Source organism: Delphinus delphis, chromosome 8 (assembly GCF_949987515.2).
Source record: "Delphinus delphis chromosome 8, mDelDel1.2, whole genome shotgun sequence".
Classification (NCBI taxonomy): domain Eukaryota; kingdom Metazoa; phylum Chordata; class Mammalia; order Artiodactyla; family Delphinidae; genus Delphinus; species Delphinus delphis.
Window position 1 is genome coordinate 70,113,180 of NC_082690.1, and position 16,531 is coordinate 70,129,710.

At 47.5% G+C, this 16,531-nt stretch overlaps 1 protein-coding gene across 1 annotated transcript in view; it reads left to right on the plus strand.

Moving 5' to 3' along the window:
• INSC (INSC spindle orientation adaptor protein) overlaps window positions 1-16,531 on the plus strand; it is a 126,102-nt gene that overhangs the window by 32,398 nt on the left and 77,173 nt on the right. The window contains exon 2 of the mRNA XM_060017323.1: window positions 3,259-3,359. Coding sequence (XP_059873306.1) covers window positions 3,259-3,359 — 101 coding nt within the window. The remainder of the gene's footprint in view (window positions 1-3,258; window positions 3,360-16,531) is intronic.

Here is a 16,531-nt window from a genome sequence, read left to right on the forward strand (position 1 = left end):
TTGTGCTTATCACCTTCACCTGCTCCAGCACCTCATCTCCCCTCTGATCATAAAACCTGAATACCAGCCCTCTGTCACCTACTAGCTGTGTGATCTGGGGCAGTGCACGTAGTTCCCCTGAATTTCAGAGGTCTCATCTGCAACAAGGGGATGATGATAGTACTAAATGAGTTAGTACTATATGAAGCATTTAGAACAGTGCCTGGCACATAGTACACACTCAAAAGATATTAGCAATTATTATTCTTTGCACTTTTATAACATCAGCCAGATTAGCTCTTGATAGTCCCTATCTCACCTTCCAGATTTTCTCTCTTACCTGTTCCCCATACACAGTAAATATGAGCTGTGGCTCCTCTGAGAGCTAATCTGATTCACAATCCCAGCTTCAACCATGTAGGTGCACAGTCCCACACTGAGAAAGATGGGGTTTCAGACATCCGGGAGTTTGTCCCATTGAGGGAAAGAGGCATAAATAATACAGTCTGTGCATAGGGCAGTGATACACGTGCAGCCCAGATGTCCCCAGGAGGGCTCTCCAGCCTCTGGGAACACGTGCCATCACATGACCCAAGGTTTTGTTAGCAGGCAGCCTCCACTGGCCTAACTGCTGGGAAGCTGTGGATGACATGGAGGAATGAGGACATCTCAGCCGGATGTTTTAACAAAATCAAGATATATTAGGTTTATTGCATCCCCCTCAGCTGAGAGCCCAGCGGTTGCTAATGAAAAGGAAGAACTTGTTTGAGCGTGATTTGTTCCATCTGGGTTCTAGCCGGCTTCTCCCTGACGGGCTCATAGGCCAGTGATTAGGAGTCTGTTCTAGAATTTCGTGGTCACCAAGATGTGTTTCTGGAATCTACCTCTTGGAAAATCAGAACATTCTCCTGCATTCAGGAACCCTTTCTCAGGGTCCCTCAGATACGACTTGATCAGATCCAGGAGGTCCTCCAGTATTCCAGGGTGTGCTCACAGAATCCTAACTTGTTCACACTTTAAAGGGCCTTGGAACTTCCTGTGTCCTTAAACTTTCCTTACTGTCACTTGCCTCAACCTTTTTGCTCTGCCCTCTTTCTTCTCCATGATGAAGATGGAGCTAAAATAAGATCTGCTTGCTCACTGAACTCTGATCACATCAAAGCATTCACTCTGAGATGGTGGTATTTCCCTTTTTGGTTCTTTCATCAGACTCATTGAAAACGGAACAAATACCTCATCTTGTTGTTTCTAGCTTTTTTCTTTTGTGCCATTCTCTTCAGGCTGCTTACTCACTGGGTTCCAAAAATATACCTTCTCAATAATGAAAATAATGAAAGTAATAAAACTAATTATACTCCTGATGATAAAGAGGCCTCGTGGAGCACTGTTATTGTGCTAGGTGCTTTTTATGCTGTATCTAATCTTATGCATCTCCCCTGGCAAAGCTGACCACAGGACTGAACACAGCGCAGACTCTCAGGACATAATAATAACTATTTATTTAGCTCTCAATCTCGCCTGACACTTCTGCATTCCTGATCTTATGTCATTGTTATAATAGCCCTGTAAAACAGATACTATTATTCTCAGTTGCAGATGAAGAATTAGGGCTCAACATAAATGTATTAAAATTTCATTCCACTCATTATTTCTATAGACATATCTAGTGCTTGCTAAGTGCCCAGCCCTTGAAACCGAGTGGTCCCTGCCATCCAGGGTCTCACAGTCTAGTGGCGTCTGCAGAACAGGGAACAGGCAGTGACAGTGAGTCTCTGGAATGATCTAAAGCCCTAGTTTATTCTGGGCTTCTTCCTCCCTATACTTTTCAGATTCACATTTTTTGTCTTTTGTTCCAAGCATCACAAGGGGTACTTTATGTCCAGCCACATCACTGTTAATTAAAGTCCTCCTCCGTTCTTTTCTCATAAGGGTCACTTTTAATCATAATGTAAGAGTTTAGTTTTTCTGGGCTTGAATTGCTGCCCTCCTCAGCTGTATCCTCCCACAAGTTCAGACTTGTGTTTTCTCTGAATGTCTTGAAATCTGCTGTCCTCAAGCTCAGGATATGACAAGTGACAGACAACCATCTCTTGACCATTGCTTTACCCAGGCAAAGGTGACAGAATCTCCATTTTCCCCAAGGAGGGCTTCTTCACTGGCTTGGAGAAAGAGGTGGCAGAGAGGGAAGAATGGAGATGGGATTTCGAGGCAGGAGACAAACAGGTGGGCAGCTGATTGTATGGAGGAAGAAGAACACTGTTGTCTTGGTCTAACCTAGGAGGCACAGGCAAGCCAAGTGGGTGCTCAGTGCTGGGATTGGAGGCCCCGGAACCTGGATTGCCTTTATCAGTTAGGCTGCTTTTGGGTATACTAAACCAAAATCCTCACTTAGACAAGAAGTTTATACTTTACATACTAGGAAGCCCAGAGATGGGCCAGACTCAGCACTGGTTGATTGAGTGGCTCAGTGATCAAGAATGCAGGTGTTTTTCCTCTGTGTGCCTTCTTTCTTCTCCAGCTGGGTCCCCTCTTGATTGCAAAATGGTCTCTAGCAGCGATGGAGCGACGTGCTTCCTTGTTCAGGTCCAATGGGAGAGATACTACCTCATCTTGTGTCTGGCTTGCAGTAAAGGACAAAGTTAACTTTTCCTAGAAGCAATTCTGTCATGGCTCATTGGCTTTAATTGAGTCACATGCCTATTCCTAAACCAATTCCTGGCAGTTTGCGTGAAATTACATCATCTAAAGTGGAATGGATTTGGGGAAGCGACCACCATGCCTATTACAGGGTCACATTTCCCAGGCATAAGCAAAGTGAAGAACCTAGTACTGTCACAGTATATATTGATAGTAAGGGAATTAGCACAGAGAGTTGCCAGATTTAGCTAATAATACAGGATGCCCAGTAAAATGTGAATTTCAGGTAAACTCTAAACGTTTTAAGTATAAGTATGTCCTATGCAATATTTGCTAGTCTATGTGTCCCAATATTTGGTGCAAAGCAAAATGCGTTAGGTACGTTTTGGGCCATGAGACATAAGAAAAGATTCTAGGGGTTCATAGTGGGCTCTAGGGGCTTAGAATCAAGATCAGACCTGAGTACTGCATTGCTTGTGTGAGGATAGTGGAGTATAAACTGGTTGAAACAGCAGAGGAGGGCCAGGGGGCCTTCCCTCCACACCTGAGATGAATCCCTGTGGCCAGGATTTGGGAGAGAAAATGATTGCGCCTCCTCACTCGGGCGGCCCTCGTTGACCCCATTCTGCCTTCTCTCTCCAGGGCCCCGACCGCTGTGGGCAGGCTTTGCTGCAGATTGGCGTCAACATGATGGCGCTGCCTGGAGGCCGCCACCTGGACTCCATCCCCCTGCCGGGTCAGCGGTAAGTCCCACTGCTGTGTCTCAGGGCAAGGCCTGCCCCATCTGGACTCTGGCTGAGGCCTAGCCCCAGGATCCTGAGGTTTGCAGGTGGCCCCTTCTGTCTGTACACTGTGCTGGGGAGGAGGCTTAGGACAAGATATCGGGGATGCCACAGTCACTCAGCAAATACAAATGGAACTGGGCCCTGGGGCACAGAGGAGTCAGCCACATCCTGCTCCAAGGAGCTAGTTTAAGATCCAGGCAGACAATGAAGCAAAGTGTCAAGTGAAGTGTGCTGCTAAGATAGGGGACCCCAGAGGCAGCTGTGGATCCCGCCAGGGCCAGGAGGCTGGAGCCACTGGGGGAAGTGGCCTCTCTGAGCCTCTTGGAAGAGGTCAGCCTACCATTAGGTGGCTTTCTCTCAGAGCACCAGGGACAGGAGTGGGCACAGAGCTGATCCTTGGGAAGCACTTGTTGCCCTGAGCGGCAGTGTGGGGAGGGTGGGGGAGGAGTACACTGAGCAGCAGGTGAGGCCCGGATGATGAGCTGGGAAGGAAAGACCTGAGGCTCTAGAGCTGCCTTCACACAGGTGAAAGGGATGGGGAAGCAGGTGTAGATCTGACATGACTGGTCCTGGAGGCCTGAGACAGAAGCAAAGGTGGAGGCACCAGGGCAGCAAATCTGTGATGACCAACTGTCCCGGTTTTCCTGGGACTGTCCTGATTTTGGCTCTAAGATTCCTGTGTGCCTGGAAACTCCTCGGTCCTGGGCAAACTGGGATGGTTGGTCACTCTAATGCAGGTTTGATCTATGGAGGAACTTTGCAGTTTGAGTGCTCAAGGCTCAAACTTAGCCCTTCATTCCTTGCTCAGACATTTTGACGGGGATGTTTCGAGGCAGCAGAATCCAAGTAGCACTTGCAGGGCCGTTAAATCGTTGTTTTGTTCTGTAGTATTTTGCTTTAAATATATTATGGTACCACTACCACCTAATCTCTACTAACTCCTCACCTGAATTGCAGGGGGTTTCAACTCATTTACATCATGCATTTCTATATTGTTTGTTTGATTTTTGAGTATTATTTTATAATCAGAAAAGAGTGGAACCGTTCTAGATGAAGAGGAATCTTAGTCTTTCCATCACCTGTCCTGCCCAGGTAGTAGGTTGGAAACTGTGTATCCAGATGGGCAGCAGCAGCTGTGGCAATAGGGCTTTGGGACACCTCCACAGAACTCATGGGTGTTGGGATGGTCAGACCAGAGGCTGTGCTGGGGGCTGGGGAAGCTGTCATCACAGGGCTGTTTAGGACGGTGGTTAGGAGTTGGGACCCACTCCACCCAAACTTGATTCTTGGTTCTGCTACTTATTAGCTGTGACCTTGGGCTTCAGTTTATTGATCTATGAAATGGAGATATTTATACTTACCTCATTGGGTTGTGATGAGACTTTATAAAGATGTATAAAGATATATAAATCACCTGCCTGAAACATAGAAACTGCTCAATCAACGTTAACTTCTTCTTTAAATAAAGAGTAAGTACTGCTCAATCAACGTTAACATCTTTAAATAAAGAGTATGTCCCCGGACTAGAGAATACGGAGCCAAGGTAGGTCACATCCTGGCACTCTTTCAGCCCCAGGGAACCACTGATCTCTCTCTTCCAAGCTCCTCAGAATTTTTAAAGATAAAAGAAAGTTAAATTACATAAAAATGATTTAGGAATCAGATCACTATGCTTGTCGAGTCAGTCAGGACAGGTTTTCTAACTTATATTGTACAGTAAATACCTTGGGAGGAAAACAGCAGACTAATATGGTTCCACAAACACTGCAACCTGCAAAAATGTTTGTTTAGAATGTCTTCAACCTTACAGTTCTGTTAGAGCAGGGCAGGCTGCAGAGAGAAGGTGGTATTTCCTTTCATATAGTCATAGCTTGGCATTGCCAGGGCAGACCTCCCCAGGATATTGGGGGAATCGAATCCTATTAATCCTCTACCACCCTATTAATCGTCTGTGTTCTAGAGGCATGTGCACGAGCTACATTCACAGCGGAGGCTCATGTGTATTTACAGGACGTCAGAGGGGTCCATTTGTCTGATCTGATGCCACATTATGGGCAGACAATAGCAGCCACCTCTACTTTCCTCTTGCTCCAAGCTGTAGCCTCTCTCGTGGGGAACAGCACCGTAGTTATTGTCTCCAGATAAATAATTAATGCTGGATAATTGACTTTTTGTTGTGTTCCAGTGAGGCTGAATTTCACTCTGGAGTGCCATTGTTCACCTCAATGTACAAAATAAATAAATATGGTCAAGTTGTGTGGGATCATCTCACAGCCTGAGTGAATCCTGTGCGTTAGGCCTTTGGTATTTGAGATCCTTACAGGTAAATAGCATCAAATAGAGCTTTCCTAGGTGCAGGCTCCTGGAAGAGAACAGAGGGCAGGGAGCCACTGAGTCTGAGGCCAGGGGTTGGGATCCTGAGCTGAATTGGTGTGGGCGACAGGAAGGTGTGTGATAGTTCTCTCAACACTGACTGTGTCTGAATCTCCTGGGAGGTCTTCGTATTTAAAAATAATAAAACAGACAAGCCAAAGCACAAAACCCTACTCTTGGAAACTGTAATGCGGGAACTCTAAGTGGTTGAAAGCATATAGGCCTTGGAATCAGACTTGGGCTCAAATCCCAGCTCCGCTTCCTATCAGCTGTGTGACTTTGGCTGCCGCCTAACCTGTCCGAGCACCAGCTTTATTGTCTGTAACAGGGTGTCAGTCGTAAGTGCTTTTAAAGGTCGTGTAGGTGCTGGGGTCCAGGAAGGAAGGTCTCTCTAGGCCTCAGGGTGCCAACCCACACGTCACCAGGCCATCCCTGTAACACTAACACACCCCTCCTCCCTCCCTCCCTCCGCAGTGGAAACCCTCGCAAGCTCAGGTTCAAATACTTCCCTGGAGGTTCAGGGACTTATTGGTGGGATTGCAGGGGACAGGGCCTCAGCACTCTGGGTAGCAGGAGACTGTGGCTGCTGTGTCTCTAGCTGATCTTTGCTTTCTTCTTGCGTCTCTGGGCTCCCCTCTTTGTGTCTGGTACAGTGATTCCCTCCATTGGCTCTGGGCTGGGTGGTAGTGGTGCTGGGACCCAGACATGGTGGTCCGGGTGTTGCCACCTGTCTGCCTGCTCCCAGGGTTGTGCTTTCTACCATCGCAGCGTAGCCCTCATCTTCTGCAGGGATCCTGACGGCCCAGTCCTTTGATTTGACCCTCTCTGTGGAGAGGTTCCTACAGGGTGGGTTATTAGAGGCCAGTCTGAGGGATGCACACAGGGCCACATCCAGACATGTCCTCCCTCCCTCCCTCCCTCCCTCCTTCCCTTCCTTCCTTCTTCCTTCCTTCCTTCTCTCCTTTCTTCCACTACTTCTCTTACCCACAGATCAAGCTGAGACACTGACATTTTCTCTCTGGTTTCCTGCCAGTGAGGGTGGGAATACTGATGAAAGGACTGGGCTTCACTAACCCCATAACAAAGTTGGCTCACTGTCATCCAGCATTTGCTAAAAGTTGGATGCTTTTACACATAGCAACTCAGTCCTCACGATAGCCCTTGTGTATACTTATTATTATCTCTCTTTTGCTAATGAAGGAGCCATAGTTTAGGTCCTCTGGGAAGCAGCCATTGAGATGGAGTTGAGATTTCAAGATGGTTATTAGGGAGTGCCTTTGGGATCAACACCTGTGGAAGGGAGAGGAAGGAAGCAGGCCTGGGCAGGGGGAGCTGGGGAGCCGTGATGCCTGCTTGATGATGACTCAGCTGACCTCACAGGGACCTTTGGGATCAGAGTCGTTCACTGGCCAGAGTGGCCAGAACCTTCATATCCCACCTTGATCTGTCGCTGGAGTGTGTGGGCAGGCATGACCTCAGGTGAGGTGCCTCTGAGGCAGTATCTGGGGGGGGGGTCCGCCAGCTGGGGACAACAAGTCCTCCCCTGAGGGGGAATCTGAGAGGCACATACAACGTCCATCCCATGAGGAAATGAGGCTTGAGGAGTTAAGTCACCTACTTGTCCAGGACAGGCTGACAAGGATCAGAGCAGAGATACATGTTCCCAGATGGTGCTTGAACAAGAGTGCCGGCCAGCATTCTATCCTGGCTGTCTTTTCCACGACGTTCTTGAAGGCATTGCACAAGCAAATCATCCACTCATTCAAGTAGTTGTTTATTTACTAGCCTTCCACATAATTTCTCAAAATATGTAATGAGTGCAGATCACGTGCTTTGTGTGGGACTTGTGTGCTCAAGGACACGATTGTGACCAGATACGGCGTGGTCCCTTCCCTTGTGCAACTCACTAATTTATCTCTTGGCTTGATCAGGCCTGGTTTTGTAGCAAGTATACAACCTGGGGCTTTTATTTGGGGTGTCTCACTGTGAGGGAATCACTTTCTCACAATGTTTCTGTTCAGCCTGGAATCTGAAACGAGCCAGGGCTGGATGCAGCTGCAGCTAGTGGCAGGCGGCCTCCTGGGTTGCCCCTGGCCTGCTGGCGAGGACCCGCCCAGCTTCCCTGAGCCAGTGGGGCCGTTGCAGCCCAGCCTGTCTCCAAGTAGATAATGGCTTGCATGTGTACACCCTTGGTCTGTGGCTGGTTTTCTGCTGCTGGGTTGCTTTCTGCGCCTGCGGTGAAATGTGCATACTGTAATTGTCAATGGGATAATTGGATATTTGTCTGTTGTTTAAACCAAAACGAAGGCTAATCAAAGCTAGAATCATATTCCCTTCCTTCTCCCATCTCCCAAGAGAAATCCACAGAAACACAGGGCGTGACCTTGTAAAGGCAGAGGGACGATGATTCAATAGATATTTTTAAGAGGAGAGGTTGGATTTAAATTCCCTTATGGTGCCGGGAACTGGGATCATAGAGGTATTCAATGTTGTTGCTGGAAGTTTCCTCAGAGCTCCCTGCATTATAAGATAGGGAAATTGAGGCCCAGAGAGGGAAATGGAGCTGCCATAATACTCTTCAGGCCCTCTTCTGCCCTTTGGGGAGTCCTGCCTTTCCTGGGCTCTGTTTCTTAAGTTTATTCTCCCTCCTAGCCTCCAGCAAATTCTGGCAGCTCTGTGTCCTAGCCCCAGTGGAATCTTCTCATTAGCAATGATCTGTAATAGATATCAATTTCATTCATTCACCCATTCATTTGAATGAAATTTACTTGAGACTAAGAACTTACTCTGGGCCAGGCCTTGAGTAGTACTATAATGAGTTATGTAAATGTCATCCTTCCTACTCAGTAATAAATGTCCTGAGGGCCAAAGTCATTTCTGATTCATATTTGTGCTCCTTTGGTTAAAATGCACACAGAATAAACTCAAAAACTGGTTGTTGAATGAATAAATGTTTAATAAATGTTTGAAAAATGACTAACAGCTGAGGAGTTTCAGGTGACTGTGAGAAATTTAATTCCATAGCTTGGATTTTGTTCCTTTCTCCAAGACACTCCCCTGTCTGTCTCCAGCAAGCTATTCTCATTCTTTATGGTGGAAAAGTGCCGCTTGGAGGGAAAGGATAAGCTAGAGTTTTACCTTGATTAATTTAAATACTGTTTCTGAATGGAAGTCAAAGATTTAACTGGTTGAAGGAGTCAGACAGTTGGAGAGACTTTTTTTTTCTTCTAAAGAATAGCGATTTAGGGCTTCCCTGGTGGCGCAGTGGTTGAGAGTCCGCCTGCCGATGTAGGGGACACGGGTTCGTGCCCCGGTCCAGGAAGATCCCACATGCCGCGGAGCGGCTGGGCCCGTGAGCCATGGCCACTGAGCCTGTGCGTCCGGATCCTGTGCTCCGCAACGGGAGAGGCCACAGCAGTGAGAGGCCCGCGTACCGCAAAAAAAAAAAAAGAATAGCGATTCAGAAATATTTTTAATCTTTGGTTTTAATTCATTGGGAAAAAATGTCACTGCAATTTCATCATTAAATGTCTTACAGGAGAGCACACTGTAGTGGGAGCAGCAACCAGGGACCAGAGGCTGGCCTTCCTTCCATCCTGTCTTCCTTCCTCTCTTCCTTCCTTCCCAGCCCTGGCTCTATGCTAACCTGCTGTGTGTTCTCAGACAATCCTTTTCCCTTTCTGAGCCTCAGTTTCTTAATCTGAGAATGAGGAGGTAGGCAAAAGTTTCCCCAGGGACCCTTTTAGCTCTAACTTCTAGAAGTCTGTGAGTGAGTATTGGATCGTCTTCCCTTTTCTGGACAAAAGTAGCCCACTTCAGTGCCTCAGGGCTATGAAAGAATCTCATTGACCAAAACAAACAGGGTCTTATTCCTTCCAACGAAAGTCGTGAAGAAGTTTAGTGTTGGCCTTGTAGCTGGGATGGAAACTGTAAGACATTTTAGTTTGGGAGCCCCTTCCAGCATTTGAGGGTGTTCCCTGTTCAGGTTTTATGGAAGCCCCGTGGTACAGCCTGGAGAAGTGCTCTTCTCCAGGGGAGGGGATAGTGCACCCTGCTTCGCTAGGTTATAATGTAGATAAATCCATGAAACCTAGCACTCCAACATGCTTCTTGATTTGAAGTTCTTATTTTGGACTGAATTCATTCCACCCCTCTGACTACTCTTAGCAACTTGCCGTCTTCCCAACATGTGGTTCCTCGCCTCCACTGTTCTGCACATGCTGTTTCTTCTGTCTGAAATCCTACCATCTTCCAACTCTGCTTCTTCTCCTGGTGAACTTGAAGGCGTCCTTCCAAGCGCTGGCGTGGGAAGCTTTCTCAGATACCCTAGTTTGAGATGAACATCCTTTCTGTGCTCTCAAAATTCTTCCTCCTTACTTCAAAACGCCATAGGGAGCATACTGAACCATAATTGCTTATTTACAGTCATTCATTTATTCATTCAGTAAATGTTTATTGAGTGCCTATGATGTGCCAGGTGCTGTGCTAGGTGGAGAGATTATGTCTCACTGTAATAGAAGGTCCTGCCCTCTTGGAGATCATATTCTTACCATCTCTCCTTTATAATCCCAACACCTAGCCCAATACCTTGGCCCACTGGGGTACTCGGTAAAGTTTGGAGGCCATTACCAAGTATTCTTGGCATAGAAATGTATTCTTACAGAAGGCTCTCCACTTCACACAGCAGGTGGAATAGAATAAGGCAGAGAAATCCAAATTCCAGATTTTGAAGGAATAATTAAAGTTTCATTCTGAGTGAAAAGTAGTTAAAATGAACCAACAAGAATGTAGGCAGAGATTTCCTTAAACTAATGACCCCCAGTGTTTTGGGGAACTCTGGATGCCAGGCCAGCAGGCTTATCTGGCAATGAGGAACTGGTATCAGCAACTGGGGACCAGGACATGTGTCTGCTGAACTGGGAAGAATTGTTCCCTTTGGCATCCGAAGGGTCAGACATAGTTACCTTCCCCCAGTGATGGGCTTTGAAGAATGAGGAGGGCAATCTAAGTGGCAAGAGCCGAGGCAGGGACAGTGAAGCGGGTGGGGAGACCCTTCGCAGCCAGAGTCCTGAGAGGGTCCCTCCGCACTCTGCACGGTCTCCCTGGCTTCCTGTTCTGGCAGTACTTCTGGTGCAAACTCGTCAGAGATCTGTGATGATGGGGCCAGTGGGCCAGTAGTTCTGTCCTGAATTTAAATAACACACACCCTACTCTCTCCCCAAAAGAAATAAGGCAAGAGTTTGAAAAATGACTAGGCATACTGTAGTATACAGTCTTTAAATGATCACCATCTTTAAAAAGGCATTGATAATCACATCAGGGAAGTCCAGCATAGGAGAAAGAGCCCCAGCTATGGATTTGAGGGTGTGAATATCAGCTAAATTGCTGAAGACCATTAAAGAACACAGCATTTAGGGAAGACCAAGGTTCTGGTCTCAGACTGCATAGATTCTTGTTTCCACTTATCTACCACGAGACCCTGGCCAGGTCACTTCACCTCCCAAATCTCAGTTATGTGACCCTCATGGGATTGTTTTGAGGGTTAAGTAAGCATTAAGATTGGTTCTAGCATTTAGCACAGTGTCCAGAAAGTAATAAGCACTCAATCAATTTTAACTTTATTATGACTATTAACAATGAGGTCTTAGACAAGTTAAGTAATGCCTCTAAGCCTCAGTTTCTACATCTGTAAAATGGGTTGGTAATTGCCAACCATCAAACCACTGTGAGGGCTGAAGGAGAGAGTTCTTGGTGCCCAGAGGTGCTCTATTGTTTGTAATTCTCCCTGCTTGCTGTGTGGGTAGTTAATTCCTTCTGATTTTAGACATATTTTAGGAAGCCCATTTTTTTCATACTGTAATGCCTTAGTATAAGACTATGCTCCTCCCTTCCCCCACCCCAACTCCACCCTGGATAATTCCAGCTTAAAATAATTTATCCAACCAGTATCCTGGTATGTGAAGATGATTGTGGTTACATCTGGCTTTGTGTTTGGAAGCTGCCAGGCTCCAGAAAACCCAGATTTGGGGGCTTATTCACCTCCTTCCAGATGTCCAGGAAAGCCACCATCAGGGAGCAAGGAGCAGGGTGACTTGGGGAGTAGACATCTACTTCTCTCAGGGGCTCTTCCAGATACTGGACAGGGCTCCTGTGAGCCCCATTCACTGTTTGGGATGCCCTCCCTGCCCCACAGGCAAGGGGGCATCTTCCCAGCATCAGGCTTAGATTCCAGCTCACTGTGGAAATGGAGGAAATCCAACCCTGGTCCTGGCCCCTGGCCCCTCCAGCTCCTTGGCTGGAGACCCTACAGGCTCCTCACTGTGGTGGTTTCCACCGTGAAGGGTGTGTGACTCATTGCCAGTCCATCTGCTTTGACCTCAGTTTTCAATTCCTTCCTTTGTATGAGAGATCAGATCATCTGTACTCGCAATGGAAAGATTTCATGTATAGTGAGATGGCAGCTCCAAGTTCACGGCTGAGGATGGTTGAACCACTGGGAGTTGCGAGGTGGAGAGACAGCGGGCAGAGCCTGCTGCACAGCAAGAGCTGCCCTGTTTAACCAGATTTTTTATGTTGGGGTCAACCAGCAAATGCAGTAGGAAAGGTGGAGCCCTGAGAACCAGAGAGCTAATGACAGAGAACCTGATGAGCTATGCAATTATGGGATGCTCAGCACTGACGCAGTCCAAACCGTAAGGAGCCACAGTCCCCGGGCTCCAAAATTGAGAAGAACATCTCATTATGTGGCGGCACAGTGACGGCGGCTGGGAGTGGACCGGCTTGTGGCAGGGCTGTGCCGGCTTCACCAGGCCTGCTCTCCTCTCTGGGAAGGTGTGGGGCCTCTTTGAGGGACCCTTCTGTAGGGTCTAGACCCCACTTCTGCCGTGACCTCGCGTATCCCACTTGTCATCGTGCAACACCATGAAACCAAGCAAAATGAAAACTAACTCCTACCTGGATGGGTTTCCTGTCTCAGTCAGGGCAGCACCAGTCACACAGACCAGAGGCTGAGGAGGCAGCCTTGCTCCTTTCCCTCCTTCACCCTCGTATCTTCTCATCTCCCTCCCAGACCATTCACTTCTTCCCAGGTCACTGCCTTAGTTCAGCCTTCTGTCCTCTCTCTGCTGTATAACCATCATTTCCCGACAGGTCACCCTCCTGTATGGTATTTAACTCACTCCAGTCCATTTTCTACTGAGTCTCTGCACAGTTGTGTCACCGCCCTGCTCTAAAATGTTTTGAGTGTCTCTAAATTGCCTTCAGGATTAAACCCAAATCCCTAATCATGGTATTCAAGGTCTTTGATCAACTGGTCCCTGTCTCTCTCCTTAGGCCCCTTCCTGGCCACCCCTCATAGGCCCCTGATGCTTGATTCCAGTGAAACTTCTGGTCGTATTACTATTTTTATGTCTCTAGGCAGTTTTGCATTTATGTGGAAGTCCTTCTGTCCTTGTCGTCCTGGCCAACTCCTCTCCTCTAAGAACCAGGGCAAATGTCATTTCCTTTGTGTACATATTCCCAGGCGAAGTCAGGCCCTCTGTCTCCTATGATCCCAGACTCTCCTGCTCACAGCTTCTTGCTGCCAGTGTGGTGTTTAGTTGATGCGAGGAGAGGCTCTGGGCTCTAGATCATGGGTCTGAGTGATGGTTCCACCACTTACCCACCCTGTGACCTCTCCCAACAGAAGTCTCCTTGTCTGTAAATGGGGGCAATAACAGTCTTCTCTCCCAGGGCTGTGGGGAGGATTAAGGAGTCATATATTGAGAGGGCTTAGAACACTGCCTGGATCATTGCTGGAACTCAACACATCAGCTACTGTTATAACTGTGACCAGATTGGATTCTTGGTGCTTTCTTGCCTGTTCGGGGTCTTGCCTGAGCTGTGTGAGCACTGGGATTTTCTCCTGTTCAGGTTTGTCCTCAGCTTCTAGAACAGGCTGGCGCTGAGAATACACACAGAAAACACCAGGACATCAGGATGCATGTACTGGCTGCAGGACCTGGTGGGACAGGCAGCTGCTTCTGGCCTCTGCATCTGGGGCTCTTTTGAAGCCAAATCCTAAGGATGCCTGGAGTCTGCCCACAACTGGGGATAGAGGACTCTTGGTCAGAGCCTGAGGCTGGGGATAGAGTGAGAGTGTGGTAGAGGAAGGGGGTCCAAGTGCTGGGGGCTGGAGGCTGATGGAGTCTATGGCAACGGTGTAGACCTGCTCTTGGAAACCCTCTAGTGGTTACTTCTGGACTCTCACCTGCCTTTTCCAGAATCCCGCAGAGGTACCAGGATGGCAGCTGACATGGAGGATATGTGAATTCTCCTAAATGTTCCACTTTGGCAAATGAAAATACTCTCCTTGAAGTAAAGAGGAAAGACAAAGCTAAACCCTCTTTAGTCTACACATCAGGTCCTGTGTTACAGCCGTGAAACTTGAAGACAAGCAACGACTCAGCTCAGGCATGTGAGAATGCATTTATATCTTTACCTGACAGTATTAAACACGCCATCTGGACAGAGCATGGCCTTTCATAATGCAGTTTAGAGTGGCATTTAAGGACATGGGGTCTAGAGTCTGATGGGCTGGGTTCCGAGCCAAACTTTGCCACTTACAAGCTGGGTGATATCAGAGAGTTCATGTAAGCCTCTCTAAGCTTCAGTTTCCTCATTTGTAAAGATAAGCTGATGATAGTGCCCTGCTCTCAGGGTCACTGTGAGAACTGCATGAAGCCATCTCCTTGGTAGTTGGCACAGGGCTCAGCCTCAATAAATGTTAGCAGTAATGATTATGGAGCTTATCACAATAACCCGATGAGACGGTACGGCGGTACAGGTCATTGTTATTCCCATTTGATAGATTTTTAAACTTAATTCAGTTCCATAAATAGACACTGAGCATTTTCACTGTATTGGGCCCAGTGCGAGGGGAAGGATGCAGGGTAGGCCTGGTAGAGAGAAGCCCTGCCCTGCTTATGGTCTAGCAGATAAACAGGTAGTTAAATAATTGAGACCTGTGTCATGATGGGGGAAAGACAGGGTGCTCCAGACACATGGGACACATGGGACATAAGCTCATCTAGGAGTCAGAGACACCTACTTCAGGAGAGACATTTAGTCCAAGATTCCAAGGATACGTAGGCATCAGCAAGGTGAAGAGGAGATGGGGAGAGAGGGATCAGCATGTGAAAAGGCTGGGAGGCTGGAAGTCTCAGCAGAGGCGCTTGAAAGAACTTGGTGAGGCTGAGACAATGGTTTGGGAATGAGGAGGTCAGGGAACTGAGGCTCAGAGAGGGCAAGCGTCACATGCAAGGGCACACAGCTATTAAGAGGTGAAAGTGGGATGAGGCCAGAGTGATGCATCCGCATCAGGTGTTCTTACTGTGAGTAGCATCACGCCGGCTCTCATATGTATACTGACAATGCACGTACACACATGTATCCTTTTTAGAGTTTCAAAAGTAAGTTTTTCCTGAGTTAAGGGAAGGCCAGGGAGTACTAATTGTGTCTTCAAAATGCCAGAGTTTGATAAAGTTAACAAGAGGGGTTGCTCCTGAGTCATCAGAGAGGAGGCAGCTGTGAAATGTGTGCATGAAATTGGCTCCCTGGACTGGAAACAGTCACCTAGAGCCAAATTCATGTTCCCTGTCCTGAAACAGAAATGACAGCACACTCATGCGTGCTGGAAAGTCTGGGGAGGTAGTGAAGGCACAGGCTCTGGAGGCAGGCTGACCTGGATTGAGATCTAGACCCAGTCATTGATGACCTGCAGGGAGCTTTCTGAGCCTCACTTTTTCCTGTAAGACGGGGGATAATCAATAGCATTGTGTAACTGCGAGACAGATACTGTATGGGCAAGCGCTTGATATGTGTCTGGCATGCAGAAGGTACTCAAAAAATATTTCCTTTATAGCATGCTTGGAACTATGCTAGATTTTTAAAATATTGATTTGTTAGAGACTCCAAATCTCTTCCCTACCTTCAAGTCCTTCTATAGATTGCTGGAAGTCAAAACCTGGAGACATGGACAGGACAAAGTGACTATGATGCCAGTATCCATATCCCCTTCATAAATTACTCGCAGGTATTAGCTTCGAGGTGTATTCGTGGGCCAGCACTCCTGGGAATATCTGAAAAGCAGGATCAACTCTCTTACCGTGTTATACAGGACCGTTCAATTAACCGAAAATGTTATGGAACACATATGTCAAAAGGGCTAGGATGAATAATGAAAATGGGGATTTCTGGGGAGTGATCTGAAAACTCTTTCCAGTGCTGCAGCTTGGAGCAGAGGGTCACTGCAGGGAACACGGAGAGACAGAGGCCATCCCCAGCACAATAGGTGATGCAGGAAACATCGTGCAGATTCATTGAAGGAGAGATTACTTCCTTCCTGGTTCTGGCATTGCATGCATGGGTCAGCCACAAGTTAGGGGCAAGGCTGCTGTGAGCTGTCCAACACCATATGCTGGGGAAGGCTCCACCCTTAAAATGTGAGCTAGGAGTGGTTAGGGACAGAGATGGAGAATTGTCTGCCCCTTTCACAAAAGCCTCAACACGAAAAAGGCCTGTAATGCAGCTCAACGTGGCTCAGGAGCAGGGCAATGAAAACACTGGAAGATTTGAACGTGATCAGAGAAGCAACATTTCCTTTGGTCTCAGCTGGCTGGGTTTCACCAGTTCACCAGTGCCTTAGTGAAGAGAGGTGGGAAGTTAATTTCCTAACCATACTGTATATTATTTACAGCTTGTTGCATAAATAATTATGC